The sequence below is a fragment of the Arvicanthis niloticus genome, chromosome 11, assembly GCF_011762505.2.
Source record: "Arvicanthis niloticus isolate mArvNil1 chromosome 11, mArvNil1.pat.X, whole genome shotgun sequence".
In the NCBI taxonomy this organism is placed as follows: domain Eukaryota; kingdom Metazoa; phylum Chordata; class Mammalia; order Rodentia; family Muridae; genus Arvicanthis; species Arvicanthis niloticus.
In genome coordinates, this window is record NC_047668.1 from 46,019,426 (window position 1) to 46,037,418 (window position 17,993).

General features: G+C 39.7%; 1 protein-coding gene across 2 annotated transcripts in view; it reads right to left on the bottom strand.

Moving 5' to 3' along the window:
- Positions 1–17,993, bottom strand: part of Nbas (NBAS subunit of NRZ tethering complex) — a 284,871-nt gene that overhangs the window by 238,621 nt on the left and 28,257 nt on the right. For both annotated transcript variants that reach the window (XM_034514140.2, XM_076942115.1), the window contains exons 10-12: positions 12,607–12,745; positions 6,545–6,613; positions 1,400–1,528 (exon numbers count right to left, since the gene is read on the bottom strand). In XM_034514140.2, the coding sequence (XP_034370031.1) occupies positions 1,400–1,528; positions 6,545–6,613; positions 12,607–12,745 (337 nt within the window). The remainder of the gene's footprint in view (positions 1–1,399; positions 1,529–6,544; positions 6,614–12,606; positions 12,746–17,993) is intronic.

Below are 17,993 nucleotides of genomic sequence, written 5' to 3' on the forward strand. Positions count from 1 at the left end.
GTATTATGTCCCTCCCTGATGGCTACTGCATTTGCACATTTGTAAGTATATGCATAATAAGCTGCACATGATCGTGTGCCACCCAGTGAGGCTACAAGTGCATTAGTCTCAGACACTAGCTCCTCATTTGCTCAAACACATGTCAGTACTTCTAAATGCAAACACTGTTAGTCAATATTCTGAAAACAGGATGGAATTTTGATTCCAATACATAGTGATTGCATGTTAATTTCTTTTTGCCCTATTTTATATGTATTAAAATGAGAATAAAATTACTTTTTACTAAATAGAGTTGTTTTAAGTCAAACTGCTCTGTAAGAAGCCAAGCCTCAATGTGCAAATTTATTTCCAAGAATTCTCCTCCCCAACACTATAATTACAAGCCTTTCTCTCCCCAAGCTTTTCCTTTTAATATTAAAATGTTACTTTTTTTCCTATATAATTGTCTTGGCAAGAATATAAATATCTTAAGGGCACAGACTGATATCTACTATATTTCTTACTGCAAAGATAAGCAGAGATTCAACATCATGATTTTATGATGTTACCATGGTTATAGGAACAAGCTATTCCATTTTACAGAACAGTTAAAGCTAAGCCTTGCTGCATTTACTGTAGTATACCAGATTTTAGTACTACATATGCTGAAGTCCCAACATATACACAAGGCAGTGTGACCACTTCCAAAGACACAGGTGACTCGGACTTAGTCATTTGTTCATACTTCATAGAAAAGTTACCTCCTTCACCTGGTTCTAAAGCAGTGTCATAAGTCCTCTATATTTCTGTAACACAGCTAAGCATTTACCAGGGAGAGACTTGGTCAGTTATTTACTGTGCTCCCTGATACATATACACTAACTAGTAGTTCATGAGTAAAGCACCTCTGAGGGGCAGTAATGAAATCAGTGTTTAATCCAGAAAAAAATCAGGACATGTCTCCAAGCATTTAATGATTGTCAGATGATGACCTAATGTAAAACAGCACAATCAGGAAAGGGTTTTTTTGGGGGGAGGGGGGAGGGGAGGGAGGAGGAGAGGATGGGGGAGGGTTGGTTGGTTGGTTTTGTTTTGGGGGGTATGTTAGTTTAAAGTTGTTGTTGTTGTTGTTATTTTTGTTGTTGAAATGTTATAATCTCCATTCTACTTTTATTTTTAGCATTAAAGAACAAAGAGTGTCCTAGAACCTACTTGTTGTACAAAGTGTACCCCATGACAAGTTAGAACTGATGCACAGAACCCACTCTTTCAGTGGCTTGTCCTTATCGGTTGATGTTATAATTTGACTTAAGACTATGATGGATTTGGAAAGATAAGGAAAAATAATAGCTGTGTAGCTCAGAATATGAAATTATTCCTGCCAGTTCCCACCTCAAAGTGACTCTACCAGCAGACACACCTGCTCATCTTGACTCCAGACTCCTTGTTGCTTCAGAGATGGAATGGCCCAGATGCTCAGTTTCCCTGAGAAGTGAATTGCCGCAAGAAGGCTCCCATCAGGAGAAAGGCTCATCTTGAAGATTCCATCCTGTACAGGAACAGTGTGTGCAGTAAGCATTAAAGACTTGTGGATAGAAAGAGCTTTCAGAATTAAAACAGTACTTGGCAAGTTTGCACGTCATCATGAGCAGCAGCGCAGGACTGCCAATTTCACACCGAGCTCGCTACACCGAGCTCACTGCACTGCAGCATGAGGGACAGCACTGTTGTTTTGGCAAGTTTCTTGCCTACTTTACAGAGTTACAGTTTACACTCTACTCCAGACCCACATGTGCAAGCACCAGAAATGTATTCCCAGACCAGTCAGCAAGATTTCCCAATTTTACAGTTCTGCTTTAAAAAATTATGAGTTCTTGAAAAATATACCTGTACTTGTGAGTAATGGTTAAGGAGTATGTGGGGTTTTTTTTCAAGGTGAGAAACCCTTTTTTAAAACTGGGACTGAGATGGTTGTACAATTCTGTGCCGATAATAAGAACCAGCAAATCACTAAAAGGTGACTATAAGATTTCAATGACGCTAATCACTAAAAGGTGACTATAAGATTTCAATGACGCTATTTCACAAAGTCATTAACCCACAGTTGGCTCAACACAATTTCATGTACCTTCCCGCTTACATTAAAGAACTAGCTCAAATGTTCATTGGATCTTTTCTTAATTAAAAGCACTAATTAAAGGCTTCTGCTACTGACATCAATATTTAAAGTAAGACTTGTACCTTCATGCAAATACTGTAATAAAATTTCAATCTTCCTTAAGACATGGGACCGTTGTGATGTTAAACAGTGTTGTACTGAGATTAGTTTAAAACAGCCCACTTCCTTCAGTTGCTCATCCCCTATATGGGACACTACAAATGAGTGCTTTCCATGACCTGCACCCTTCCACTGTACAAGCGATATTAAAATCAAAGTACTGAATACCAGTGAATGCATTCAAAATGTTCCGAAGTTCTACATATTCTTAAAGAAAGAAATGTCAGATCAATAAAATGTAATTTTCTAAGTGAATCGCCTCTAACCTTCCACAAGTACTTACTGAATATTACATATTGAACAATAAATACTGCATGCCAGGCTCTGTTTGTGTACTCTGATGGCAGCAGTAAACAAAACACAAATCCCCTCGGTCAGGAAGAGTGCCAGATGTTAAGGATACAACCCTTGGCTAATCTATGAGACCCTAATTTGACTCCAAGTGGTTGTTCTTTTAAGTTTATGTATTTTTAGTCTAGTGTAATTTAGAATAAAAAATATAGAATGGAGGGGACAGGAAGGGAGAAAGAAAGAAAGAAAGAAAGAAAGAAAGAAAGAAAGAAGTGAGAGAGGAAGAAAAAGAGGGACAAAGGGAAAGAATAAGGAAAGGAGGGAGGGAGGGAGGGAGGGAGGGAGGGAGGGAGGGAGGGAGGGAGGGAGGGAGGAAATCTTTCTAACTGAATGACAGCCATCCTCAATAAAAGTATGAAGAAAAAAAAGGTTGAGAAAAAATCTCCAAGCCAGTTCCACTCAAAAAATGACTAATTCTAGTTATTATTACAGTATTAAGGCACACAGCACAAACAAAGCTAGTCATTTAGAGCCATATGAGATGTAGGCACACTAAACCATGATTTTTAAATGAATGTGGAAGTCTGGGGAAATGACTCAGTGAGGAAAGGTGCTCACCACAAAAGTGTAAGGATGTGAGTCTGAACACCAGAACCCACCTATAACCAGGCATGGTAGAATGCATCTGTAATGCCAGGCTCCTGCAGCAAGCTTGGAGGCAGAAACCAGAGTCTCTGAAGCTCTTTGGCCAGGTAACCTGGCTTACAGTGATGAATAACGAGATCCTTTTGTAAAACAAGGCAGAAGACAAGGACTGACACCCAATGTTGCCCTCTGACCTCTATATATGAGCATGGAATGAGCACAGGAACATGTGCACACACAAACGTACACATACAGGTACACATGTTACAAATATATCATGCATACCTACCAACAAAACAAACTGAAATCCAGCTACTAATTATTGGTCCTATTGTTAACACAAAGAAATTAAGAGATCACTAACAGCTACCATCACACATCAACTAAGTGTCTACAATGTGACAGTCACTGATTTAAAGTCTGACAAATAAACATGTAAAAAAAAGTGAACCAAATAATAGCTGGATGGTTACACAGAAAAGGACAGATCATTTTAAAATATTTATAGCTATAAGAAAGGTTTTGTTTATTTTTTCATTTGTGAGAGAGACAGGTCTTACTCTGTAGCCCAGGATGGGGCTAGAACACTTAACAATCCTCCTGCCTCAGAATGCATCTTAAAAGAAAATATACCTGCTGTCGAACAGTTGCATCATCTGTAACAGTTACTTTATGTAAAGGTAGAGTAGATCACCCCCCCCCCCCCCCCAGAGCACAGTTTAACTTGGGGTCTTGGCTCCTCCTGAGCACAACACTTGCCTCCTATTTCTTCAACTGTCCAGCAAATGCTTTCCTCCATAGCCAGAGGAGTCAAAAACACCACCCATCAAAGTTCTTCTAAGAACAAACCTGAATCTATCATGGCTGGCTAAGTGTACTGGGCAGGCCACTTGTCTTGAGGCTTCAGCTTCTTAATCAAGAAAAGGAACATTATCACGGCAGTCATAGGGCTTCCTGTGAGATCCTGTGAAATTACCTGCTAGTTAGACTTTGTTCTCGACAGGAAAAATCCTTCGGTTCTTCCTAAGCCGCAACAGCTCTGAAATTACAGCACTAAAAATCTACAGGCTTCAAATAGAAATGTCTAGGTACAAATAAGATAACACACGTAACATTCAGATCTTTTCTGTAAAGCACTAGGTGTAGAATACTAAATTCAAATGTGTTCTTTCAAAGCCCAGACAACTTAAGGATTTGGGGACAGTGTGTCACAATGCAGGATCAAAATACAATGAAATCAATTGCTTGCTTCTCTCTGCGTTACTCAATCACACAAGATCCTGACAGAATGAACAAGAGCAAATTCCACCTGACGAGAACAAGCAGTAGCCTGGGCAGAAACAACACACTACTGGAGCTCCCTGGGAGTGTGACCATAAAGAGAAATGGTCTCTTCGCTTTCTCGGTATGAACCACACAGACTCACATCTCCTTCTAAGAAATCAAATCAGCTGACACATATTTCTAATATGAACCAGAGATGGCGCAGCAAAGAATCAAAACTATCAATCCCCTAGATAGGCTATATTCCAAATACTGCTATAATTATATCACCCTAAACATAAGGACATAGAAATTATAACCTGTAAAGCCGAATCCCAGTCAGTGTCTGCAGATTCTCTCGCTGCTGGAGCCATCGGTGTGCCCCAATGACAGCATAGCCACTCCTGACAGCCATTCACACTTAATCCCCACACTGGAACACTCAGCCTCTTCTCCCCACCCAGGAACTTCCTCTCCTCAAGGTTCAAACCAAACCATGCCAAAGGCTGGCTGCTTCCTTCCTCTGCTGTACTTCACTTGGTCGTAGTGCGTGCTACTGCCCTGCTTCGCCATGCTTTGCCCTGCTTCTGGGTCTGCCCCCATCACACTGTGGGCTTTAAGAAAATGTCCTGCACATTGCCCACTTTGAAAATGGGATACTAAAGCTCTGCACTCTCTACTATGTACAGTCAGCAGGACAAAAGTAACAGCAACAGAGAACCCTTGTTAAAGGTACAGAGCAAGGACTTAGAACTCATTATGGAGAATGCAAAGGAAACAATAACCCTAAACACCAACATGGTACTACAATCACCAACACAGGCAACACAGCACATTAGGAAAACAAATTTCAAGGCAGAAGCCAACTCATTTAGTCTTACATATCCTTCTTTGTCTGCAAATTAAAGGCAACTCCAGGAAGTAACTAGAGAATGCCAACTAGAAACTCATGGAAATGTGCAGAGGATTAAAGATAAGAGATCTTGTAGACAGAGGGGCACTGCTACTATTCAATCCTACAGAGAGAATGACCACTCCATCCAGAATACATGATTGTGCTGAAGTCAATGGCAAGAAATAATTAGAACTTAAAATATACTAAATACTAGCGTAGCAACAGAACTCTCATTACATTCTCCCAAAGACAAGAGTAAGATCTGACGTTCCATACAGATGGAGCCTCCTGTAAGAGTCATGGTAGGAGAGACAATGTACCCACCTCCTTCAGAGGCAGCTGCTGTGTGGAACACCTATATACATTCAGTGGCACTGCCAAGGCCTCTGTCCTGTGGCCATACTGCTCCTTCCAACAAAGATCAGCATGGCTTGTTTCCTACTGGGAAATCAGTAACCTCACACCTGAGAATGAATTTCTTAATTTTATGACACACACAGATCTCTATGGATGAGACTAAAACTTCATACAATTTTTGAAGTAAGAAATCAGTAGAAATAGATTGTGTCTAGGACAAGAGTTTGTTCAGACAAGATATTCATCTTCCAGGAGAACCATTTATATTGTCGTTTTAAGATTAATACTTCCTAAAATATACAAATTTTCTGGAAATTTCTCTATAAATATTTACTATTACATGCACCCAGGAGGAGACCTAGAAATTGTTCAAGGTTTATGATGGTTCTCTTGACTGTCCCCTTGATCAGATAAAGAAGTTCAAGGCTATTCCAGACAGGATTAGCTCACAGGGGCTCCAACTTATTAAATGGTCTAATCTATAGACAGATTACATTTCAGAATTAGAAGTGAAACAGTAGAAGGTGAGGCCTGGCTGGAGGAAGCACACTGCACCTCTTTCTAATTCTGCCCACCCTGCCCTTCCCCACTGTGAAGTGAGTTACACCACCTGTCTCCCACTGCCTGAGTAAATAATCATGTTCTACAAGCTTCCCTTTACCCTGATGCATGCAAACTTCTGAACCCATGAGCTTGTCTGTCCCATACCATGTATGCCTGGTATGTAGCTAGCCTGACAAGATGCATGGCTAATGCAGGTATCACTCACTTCACTTTATCCCTGAAGAACTCTGCTGAAAGAGTTTGAGAAGCAAAGGTAAGCAAATTCACATTACCTGTTCTTGTCCCTGGCGAGTGTAAAACTTGACACTTAATAGCTTTAATAATCCCAGTGTCTTTGGTACCTACAAAATTAAGAAACATCATATAAAGAAAGAATAATGGAATGTTTTTCATTATCTAAAATCCTTTTATCAAGAAATAAAAAGCACAGCAAATCAAGTATTTTTAGCACTAGGTAAGAGGAACACCAGTGGGGCTGAAGCTGTGGCTCAGTGACGAGATGAGCACTGTGTGCATGGGGCCGGCCTCTCACACATACACATAATGGAAAGTGCATGCGGTTTCAACACGGTACCAAGTCCAAGTGTCCCAGTACTAAATTAACTTAAAATAATAATAATGATGATGATGATGATGATGATGATGATAAGAGAGAGAGAGAGAGAGAGCGACAGAGCGAGAGAGCGAGAGAGAGAGACAGAGAGAGAAATAGGCAGGCAGGCAGGCACTCTATAATCCTGGCACCCAGGAGGCAGAGGCAGGTGGATCTCTGTGAGACTCTGTCTCAAAAATTAAACAAACAAATGAGTAAAAGCCACAAGTGTGGAGGGTCTTGTGGATATCATGATAAGGCAGGAGAATCTACCAAATGGTAAGGGCTTACAAGATAAGTACCATCAAATACTCATATCAGTAGGCAGCAACAGGTCTAACGCAGCTTCAGTAAACAAGAACCACTGCATGTTTTCAACTGAGGCTAAGGTTGACACTATCACCATGAAAAAAATTCAAACATTCCCATAGGAACATCATTCATTTGGAACTGAACCTATTCTTTCAAAATCCAAAGGGAAAAATAACACTTAGAAACCAATATTTAAAACAAGAAAAGAAGTGACTATAATTTTTGGAAAGGAAAAGGTGTTATTAAGAATGTCAAGAATTTGGAGCTGCATGCCCTGTCTTGGGAATTATAAAATAGTACAGACACTGTGGAAAAGTTTAGTAGATCTTCAAAGCTGAAACAAAATTATCATATGACCGAGCAATTCTGTCCTAGGTCACTAAACTGCATGCTTTAAAACAACTGATTTTGCATTGTAAGAATTTGACCCCAATATTGCAAAATGGAAGCTAAATTTGGTGGCTCATCCCCATCATACTCAGGACTACCACAGAATTATCATCAGTTTGATACCACCCTACACTACATACTAAGTACCATGCTAGCTGAAGCTAAGTAAGACACCATGTCTCAAAAGTTCAAAACAAGACAATGGAGCCAGAAAAAAATGGCTCAGTACTTAAAGAGTGCTTATTACTATTGCAGAGGGCCCAGCTTCAGTGTCCAGCATCCACACAGAGGCTCACAATCACAACTCCAGTTCCTGGGATTATAATGCCCTCTTCTGGCCTCCACAGGCACTGCACATACTTATATATGGTGGATATAAACTTACAGAGACAGACACACATACATATACATAAATCATCTGAGAGCAAAAGGGCTTACTATAGAGTAAAGTTAACAATGATGCCACCAGAGCTTGTGAACAGCTGAAGGTATCAGTGATGGCCTATCTACAACTCACCCAATATTTCCTTCAAAAACAATGGAATATAAGAGAAAGAAAACAATGTAAATGAGAACCATACAACCAGTTTAGCTGGAATGCTAATACTACCTTTTAAAATAATTTTACATAAAAAGAGAAAAATTATTGAATCCCAGTTTGTCATGTCCATTGCTCCTGCTTGGGGATGAGGAAAGGCAATGGGGAAAGTTCTGCAGGGTCTGGGGAGGACAGCAAGGGACGCTAGCAAAGATGGCAAAGGTCTATCTAAATACAAGCCAAAATATCAAGTCTATTTAGTGTCTGAAAACACTGAAAGAGCACCCATGTCAGCGAGCCACAAGTGACAGGGAAGGGACACAAGTGTCACTGTACTTTGATGAAACAGTCTAACAAACACATGGCTTTCTTAGGAAGGACAACGTAAAGGGAAGAAGTACATTTTGCCAGCAGAAGTCTTAAGGATGGAAGAAGCAGAGAAGGAGGTACAGGTCACTGCAAGGCAAGTAAGCAGCCTGCAGAGCCCAGAGCCCTTGCTACCTACGAGCATCTACAGAGCTCTGCAGTTCACTCTAACAACAAACACCAAGCTCGGAATTTGGAAAACATTCCAATATCATTACAATGAGAAAGACTCATAAATATCTTGTACAAAATAAGAGGCACACACAAAACTCAACAAATTCTATAAAGTTAAAAGAAAATCAAAAGACAAAAATTTACATACTTAAACAAGAAAACAACCAAGAACCGTAAGTAAAAATAATGCTTTAAGTAGAACTTAATGTGCTCGAACAAGAATTTAAGGACACAGGAGACACTTTTTAATGGCCTTGAGACTTAAAACATAATAACTAAAAAGAAAAGTTGAAAAAAATTAAGGAAAGAAAATAACAAAATGTTAAAAGCAAAGAACATCAGCAAGTCTGTGATCTCAGTGCCTGGGAGGACGAGGCAGGGTGAGCCGTGTGAGCCACTGACAGGAACAGAAATGGGAAGGACAGAAGAGAAGGCGAGCAGCAGCGAGAGAAGAATTCCAGGCGGCAAGCGCAGCGCTGGGCAGCAAAGGGACATCTACACACAGACATGGTGCTTGGCAGGCAGGAGAACTCATGGAAGCACTAATTGTAGCCATCTTTTCAGTAAAGTAAGATTTCTCAGAGAAACAAAAGACTCAAAACACCTGTACTATTTCCAAAGGAGAATATGAATAGTGAAAGGACCAGGATCCATAACAAAACTTCAGTGGACTTTTGTTCACTTTTCCACTCTTTATCTAAACTCTAATCTTAAAACTCCAAGGAGACAACAATAATCACCATGTATATTGTCTTAAGATCTGCCTTCACATAGATTGCTTCATTGGATCCCGGCAAAAGCCTGAATACACAAGTGGCAAAGGGGGGGCTGGAATTTCAACATCAGACTTTTGACTCCTGAGCCTATACCTGTTCTCTGCTTATCGAGTTCTAACTGGGCACTGTTATAGTTTACTGTACTCACTTGTGGAGCTCACTACATTAGTATCTTTATATTCCTAATACTTGGAGCAACAATTCAATGTTGAGCTATGAATAAGTAAAGCCATGTCACATATAGAACACTACCATTCATCTGGAAACATTGATTAATATATATACATATATATTAAATTTTGCATCATCTCTTTTATAACCTGCCAGCTTGTGGGAGACTGGAATATACATGTGATCAAAAATTTTGCAATCAATACCTGCCTAACACATTAGCAACCTTCAACAAGCACTAAGAGAGGAAGCTCTAAGTGCAGCATCCAGCACCTGATGAAAGAGACAAATGCTGCAACCTCAAATGACTCTGAGGTGAGAAAGGCTCTATAGAAGGATGGTAAGATTAGCTGCAAGACACATTTAAAAGCTACTAATGGAATCAAAACACATTTGCAGCATTTCATGAAGTCAATCCTACAGCAGGGCATTCAATCTGCAATTCAATATTTTTCTTCACTTACTTGGTCAGTGGACAAGCAATTTTCCCCTAAGAGACGCAAATATCAAAGCCCCTTGGGCTGGAGAAAGGAGGGCTGTACACAGCAGAGTGCTTTCCAATACTCTGTTCAGAAAGAAGCCCACGAGAACACAAAGGAGCCCAGGGGGAAGGTTTGCTGCTGGGTAGTACCACTGGAAGAACTGCCTCTGCTTCCTGAACAGAGCTCCTCAGCGCTGCTCTACTGAAAAGGCTCAGTGCCCACTTTCTCTTTCCTTGTCCCTTCCATACTCACATAGTTCTGTCCCTCTGACATTTGAACAACTTTCAAGCTACAGAAAAGACAAGGTGATCACATGATGAAAGTCTACATCTCTCACTGCTCCTCCCAGTGATTGACACTGTGCTACATGGGTTTGCTTTTCTGAATTTGCAAATGCTTTTTTTTTTTTTTAATTTATAACTTGAACCATGTGAAAATAAGCCATGAGCATAATACTTGTTTAGGTAAATTTGAGTGGTTTTTCCAAGATCTGCTTGATTTAACTCACATAAAACTAAAAAGTTACAAAAGTCAAAGAAAAACAGAGCTAATAAATTCTTACAAATATGAAATAATGTGTCCAATCCTACAAAAAAAAATAAAATAAAATATGCACTATGCAGGATGACTACCTATTCATTCTTGTCTCAGTCAGATAAAGATAACGGTCATAGTGTCATAAATCAGATATGCAGATCACCTAGTGTGAGGGAAAGGAGTTGCTCTAAGAACCCAGGGGATCCGGTGCAAGGCCTGCCTGTCTGTCTTCAGTTGCTGAGCTCTGTCCCACCTTATAGTCCAGGGCTGAGAAAGGGAGGTGAGCATAACCTGCCTCCTCCCTATGTTCTGAAGAGAACAAAGCCAGGTGGGAGAGCAGGTACATGGATCATAGACGAAAGAAAAAAAAACAGTACTCTGTAATATGAACTGTGAATATCAGCTGAATTAACGTTTGGTGCTACACAAAACAGTAAATTGGTATCATTTTTTAAAAGTATTACTTTGCTGGATTAAATCATAATTACATATTTCAATGCAGGTCAATTCTAATAATTCTAATGGAAGACTACTATAACTGCCTAGGATTTCCTTTCAAAAGCACTTCCTTGGAAATCTTTTCAACACCAAGCCATTCACTGCTTTAGAAGATCAATACATTTTAGATCAATACATTTTTAGAAAAATAACAAGCCAAATAAAATCACTATAAAAACAAGCAACCTAACATATACCCTTACACTGTGCTTTAGTTTCCTTGTTTCAGCCCTTATTCTAAACATACACAACTGCTCACTACACCACAGGCTAATAATACTAAGTACAGGTATATAACCTTGATCAACTGTTACTTTATACATTTTCCCCACACGAGTAGAGTATGAGTAGAGTGCAGCCAATGTGATGGGCGTAATTAGCGCTCACCAGTCTTAAATGATGTCATATTTATGGACACACTGAAAACTACTTACAATCTTCTTTCAAACTAGGAAGGGTCATGTAGTTAGTTTGATGAATGAACAAAAACCATGTCACTTTCTGAGATATATCTGTGAAAACTTCCACCTTTAATTCCTTTCTGCCCTTCCAAAAGCCGGCAGTTAAGAGGCCTCAAGAAGTCATCTCCCATGTATTCTTTAATCATGGATTACAATGAGCTACCTGGAGAAGACACAGCAGGCTTGGCCAGGGATTCTGATGTGGTAAGCCACAGACATTTTAGGTGTTCCCATATGCTTATGTGATTGTCTGATTTTCACATACAGTCCAGCCTACACTACACCACAGACTAACTTAGTTATTTATGTCAATGGTAAAAAGCTGACACAAGAGGCAGATAAACATTTCACATAAACATACATGTATACCATGTTAGTTAAGAACATGAGCTGAGAAGTTCTGTGAACTTAAGCCTAAACCTTCACTGACTATCTATGCAGCCCAGACCAGAGTACTTTCTTACCCTTGACTGCTAACTTGGGTTTAATCAGAGTACCCACCTGAGGGGCACTGAGGTGAGCTAGCTCAGAGTAAAAGCACTCAGAAGAGTCACCAACACAAAACCAGCATGTTAAATCTTAATTTCTAAATGAGAAAATACATGTAATAAGGAAATAACTAGACTAGGTTGCACTTTTTTTGTATATTATTTGTGTGTGTGCAGTTACACATGTGTGCATGCCAGGATGTACAAGAAGAGGTCAGAGGATAACTCTGTGCAATGAGTTCTCACCTTCCACCTTTGAATGTGCTAGAGATGTAGAACTCAGGCTGCCAGGCTTGTAAAGCAAAAACGTGTACCTGCTGAGCCATCTCAAAGACCTAGGCTGTTTTTCTAATATCTGACAATACCATTACTAAAAGGGAGGCCACGTTAAGTTCAATATATTTTACTATATTTGATATGTAATAAAATACTAAACTCATACTAGCATTGCTTAATCTCCCTTTTTTGATACAAAATTTTCTGGTTACAATGAGTTTCTTTGTCTAATACCAATTAGAAAATAGTTGAGCAGATTGTACTAATTCATACCTCAGTGACCCTGTCTCCACCATTAGTAACTTGCTTATAATACGGTGAGCCTGAAAGGACTCTCCATGCAGAAAGGCCACAGCTAGAAGCTTTAGAAATGCCCAGTTCAGCAGTTTCACATCCACCAACCAGTAAAAGCCTAAAAATGACAAGAAAAGAATTAATAATTACAAAGATGAACAAGATAATAAGAAAACAAAGAATATAGAAATAGCTACCTTTACATTAAAAGCTAAAATTGTTGTCATTATACCTAGATAATTAGTATTTTAGAAAGAAAATCTAATGGTCTTTCTATTAGAATTTCACCTTCACTGGTAGAGAAGCAAAAGGCAAATATTTAGTAACCTAAACTCATACAGAAATTTAGAAATAAAGAAAACTGTCTTGCACTCACAGCCAAACAGAATAGGAAGAAGGATTGATGGTCCTGAAGGGGACAGAAACTCCACAGGAAGATCAACAGAGTCAACTAACCTGGAGCCTTACGGCTCTCAGAATCTGAACCACCAACCAAAGAACATACTTGGGCTGGACCTAGGCCTCCACACACATATGTAGCAGATGTGCAGCTTGGCCTTCATGAGAGTCCCGAACAACTGAAAAGAGGGCTAGCCCAAAGCTGTTACCTGTACATGGAATACATTCTAGCTGGTCTGCCCTGTCATCAGTGGGAGAGAAAGTGTCTAGCCTCAAAGAGACTTGAAGTGCCAGCCAGAGTAGAGGGAACACTGTGGGGGGTGGGGGGCACCACTTGCTCAGAAGAGATGGGAAGGGGGTGGGGTGACCAAGAGGGGGCAATGAATAGAATATAAAGTGAATAATTTTTAAAAAATTAAATTAGGCCTAATTGCTAGCAGAAGAGTGTTACCTTCTCCTGGGTTATACAGCAGCTATAAGTCTGTATCCCATCTCTGCAGACTGGAACTGGCTTAGGGTCCCATAGGCCTAGGCCCAACTCAAGAAGACATACATGTTATGGCTACCAAGGCCCTCCATAGCAGACAGCATCTACCCAGAGAAAGCCAACAAGAGCATGTGAAGAGATAAGAGAGATATTGAGACCAAGGGAAAAAGAGTTAAGGGACGAGAGCACATAGATGCTGAAACAGATGAGTAGATGGGCTGGAGAGAAGAAGCACTGGGAATACGATCTCACTAATAAAAGCGCCAAGTTTTTTCTTTTTCATTGTTTCTCCTTTATGACATGGGTTATTTTATTCACATCTCTAAAACTACAGCATCACTTCTCATAATTATCCCAGAATGTAGACCTATAACTACTTTCTTTCTAGCTAGCTAGCTATTTTCGAGACAGCCACTAGACAAGAATTGCCTCTTTTCATCTACAAACAAATTACTGTCCAGAAAAGGACACACTTGCAGAATAGTCAACTGATTATATCTGCCAAGACAGAGTAATCAGCCCTTAATAATTCTGCATCGCTAGGTCTGTCAGATGATCCTGGGCCAGAAGGCTGAAGATCAGATGCTCCAACGTTTTGTAGTATAGGGACTGTCCAGATGTTCGGCAGTCTCTATAAATTGGCTAAGTTTTAGAAGCCATGCTTTGTGCTTCCCATTAATTTCAGTTAACTCAGTCATTCTGGATTTCTGATGGGGTTGAAAACTTATAGTCTCATAGCCAATCCTGGCTATTTACTTTGAGAGAAAAGATTTGAGAGGATGGTTTTCAGCTGACATTCATTCTAAAGCCAAGAAAAAAGCCAGGTTCAGAACTAAGTCTTCTAGTTAAGAGAGATGACAGAGGTTCTGGTTAGTCAACAAAATGATGGACTGGCTATAAGGTCTATCTTGTACCTTACTGACACAAATTGGTATAGTCATGCTCTAATTGTATTTTGAGAGAAAAGTTTTATTTTAACAGGAAGGGTGATATGTAGAAGAAGCTAAGCTGGGAGGAGTACAGAGAGGAAGAGGAGGAGTAAGGAGAGGAGGAGCTTGATGAGGAGGAGGGGGAACATGGAGGCAGATGTTCTGACAGTCAAAGATAGTTTACATATCTATGTTGGGTATTGGGTTACACTTCTGACTGTATGGGCATCTTGTTATTGAGCATTACCAAACTTATAAAGCCTTTGATTTAACCTTTTTTAAATGTATAAAAGCAAAATGGAGAAGGGGCATGTGATAGGGGTTTTCTAGGGAGGGGAAATGGGGAAAGGGGATGGCATCTGAAATGTAAATAAAATATCCAATAAAAAAATAAAGTTTTAAAGCAAAAAAAAAAAAAAAGAACCACTTCATAAGGTTCCTTACACCTGACATATCAAAAGATCAAATTACATAACCATATTAACCGTATATATAGACATACATATATATATATGTATGTCTATATATACGGTTATATATATATGGGAAAGATTCGGCTGGGCTAGGCCAGCTTTGAAGATATACGTAGGGTAACAAGCCAGGAAATCTGGGCAGTCTAGAGATGTCAGGCAAACCTCCAGAACAGGCCTGCTGGCAACTTGACTAGCCCACTAATGCTCATTTCAACCTCTGACCTCCTAAAGCTAAGAGCAATGTTTGTGATGCCACCAAGATCATGATAGTGTGTTAGAGCAGCCTAAGAAAATTAAAGCACACAGTGTTTCATTTCCAATCCTAAAAGTAGACAACTTATCAGACTCCAATTCCAGTGCTTCTTTCTCATCCAGCAACTACTTCCTAATGTGTTTCTTAACGGAGTCAGCAATAACTGAAGGAAAAGGGGAGGGAAGAGAACTCTAAGAACTAAAGAATTGAATAAAAGTCCTCCAGTGTCTCCGCTGAGAGCTGATCCCAACTCAGTCCCCACTAAGCACCTCACTGGAGGAAGCAGAGCTTCAGCCCTCAGTCCTTTCTCCCACTGCTTTTCCAGGCGGTGCTAACTAGTCTGCATCAGAAAACCAAGAGCAAACAGTTTGAGAGGATGACTTGAAGCAACCTATTTGGACTATTTCTTCTCCAGGCAGCTCCTCAGAGCTAACAGACGATTCAGTGTATTCACCAAGGCCAAAGACAGACTGGTCTCCAGTCACATTAGTAGCACAAGCACTTGCCTGGAGCATTTACTCAGTGCAAATAACTCTGGGCAGTAGATATTTCCCCGCTATCTATAGATAAAGGTTTCATTGTATCTCTAAATCTACCAATTTGGAAAAAATATAGATTAAAAAATACTTTAAATGATAGTACAAAGATATAATCAACAAAATCAAGATATTGGAGAAATAGAAAATAAATGGTGGGATTTCTTCAAGACACATGCAAAATCAATCAATATCTCTGTGTGTGTCTCTGTCTCTCTGTCTCTCTCTCTGTCTCTCTGTCTGTCTCTCTCTCTCTCTGTCTGTCTCTCTCTCTCTCTCTCTCTCTCTCTCTCTCTCTCTCTCTCTCTCTCTCTCTCATACACACACACACACTCCTCTGGGTTCTATAAGAAAACAGGCTGAGCAAGTCATCATGAAATGCAAGCCAGTTAGCAGCACCCCTCCATTGCCACTGCATCAGCTCTTGCCTCCAGGTTCCTACCTTACTTGAGTTCCTGTCCTGACTTCCTTCTGTAATGAGCAGCAATGTGGAAGTATAAGCTGAATAAACCCTTTCCTCCCAACTTGCTTTTGGTCATGGTGTTTTGTTGTAGCTGCAGAAACCTTAATTAAATAAGACACTTCCTCAAAGGTTTAGGGACATAACAATTCTTATGAACTGTTGAGATTACATTCACAGTAGAAATGTTTAGGGATGGTGAGAATGTTTATGGACATAAATCTATCACCATTATTAGTGTGGCTGGCTTTACAATGTAAAGTGGGAAGTACTTTTTAAATATGAAAAAAGGTCACAAACTAAAATCATGAAAGCTAGGCTTGCTCAGAGCACTGGCTATTCTTTCTAAGGATCCTGGTTCGATTCCCAGTACCCACATGATACTTCACAAGGATCCAGTCCAAAAGGATCCAAAACCCTCTTCTGGCCTCCGTGGGCACAGTATACACATGGTGCATAGGCACAGATGCAGGTAAGGCACACACACATACATATAATAAAATTTTTAAAAAATTTAAATAAAATCGTGAAAGCTGCCTCTTAGGGGGTTAAATATAGGAACAAAGCAGGAAAATAATGGTTAAGTTTGAGCATTCTCAGACCTACCACTAAAATAGCTGTTAGATTTTTATAGAAATTAAGTCTACGAACAGGAAATGTGGTAAAAAAAAATAATTTATAGTATATAATGTTAATTTTCTATTTCGTTAAATCCCTCCATCAAGAATACTCAGATGTGAGGCATAGGCAGAAGGTGCTAGGCTAAGGGTTTAAGTTCAAAGTCACATTTAATATCATCATATAAAGGGCAACTATATTGTCATATAAATATATTTATGTAACCTTTAATTATATAAAGATATATGGTAAAAGTTTTAATTATAAATAAAACTCTGTAAAGCACAAGATTCACAACGCTGTTTTTTTCCTTTACCTTGTTTTAAGTAGATTTATTTTTTGTTTTGTTGTTGTTTTTGTTGTTTTCACTACTTGAGAATTTCATACACAACTACAACATGTTTTAAACAATTCTACCCTCACTCCTTTCCAACTCCTTCCATACCTCACCACTTTTCCCTCCCAAATTCATGTACTGTTTTTATTTAGCCAACTGAGTAAGTATAACACCTACTGTGTGTGCCTGGGTCAAGACTACACAATGGAAAATGGACAGCCCATCATGGCCCACTAAAAATAATCTGACTCCCCTTCCCCCAGCAGTCATCAAGTGCCAATAGCTCTTCAGCTATAGGTAGGACTTTATGAGCCCTTCCCTCATCCACTCTGGAACTGTAGCTGACTCGGTCTCGTGCATACAGTCACAGCTGCCGGGAGAAACTCATATCTAATACTGTTCACTGGGCCAAGAAACCATGCTGGGTCATAAGCCCTAGGGGAGAACCCTGCTACTATTCAGGCAAGTGTCTGAGGTACTAAAGGATCCTAAATACTTATCTTTACACCCATACATTAGTATAGCTCTCACCCATACATTAGTATAGCTCTCCATCTTCATCACTGAAGCTAATAATTAAGACAAAGATTTACAACTGGTCAAAGTACAGAAAATAAGAGACCCTAGAGTGTCTGGCCCTAAGTGGAACATCTGTATCACACCCCTGTCCCCAAGGCTCAGGGATCATCAAGGGAAAAGAAACAGAAAGACTGGAAGAAGTAGTGAAGGATGCTACAAAACAGTGATCTCTAGACACAGCAGGGCCCCTGCACTCAAAAACAAAACTATGTTTCCTTTACAAAACCAAAAGGGAGAGAAAGAAGTCTTAATAATCTTCAGTATGAAATTCTGTGGGAATTAGCAGGAATTATCA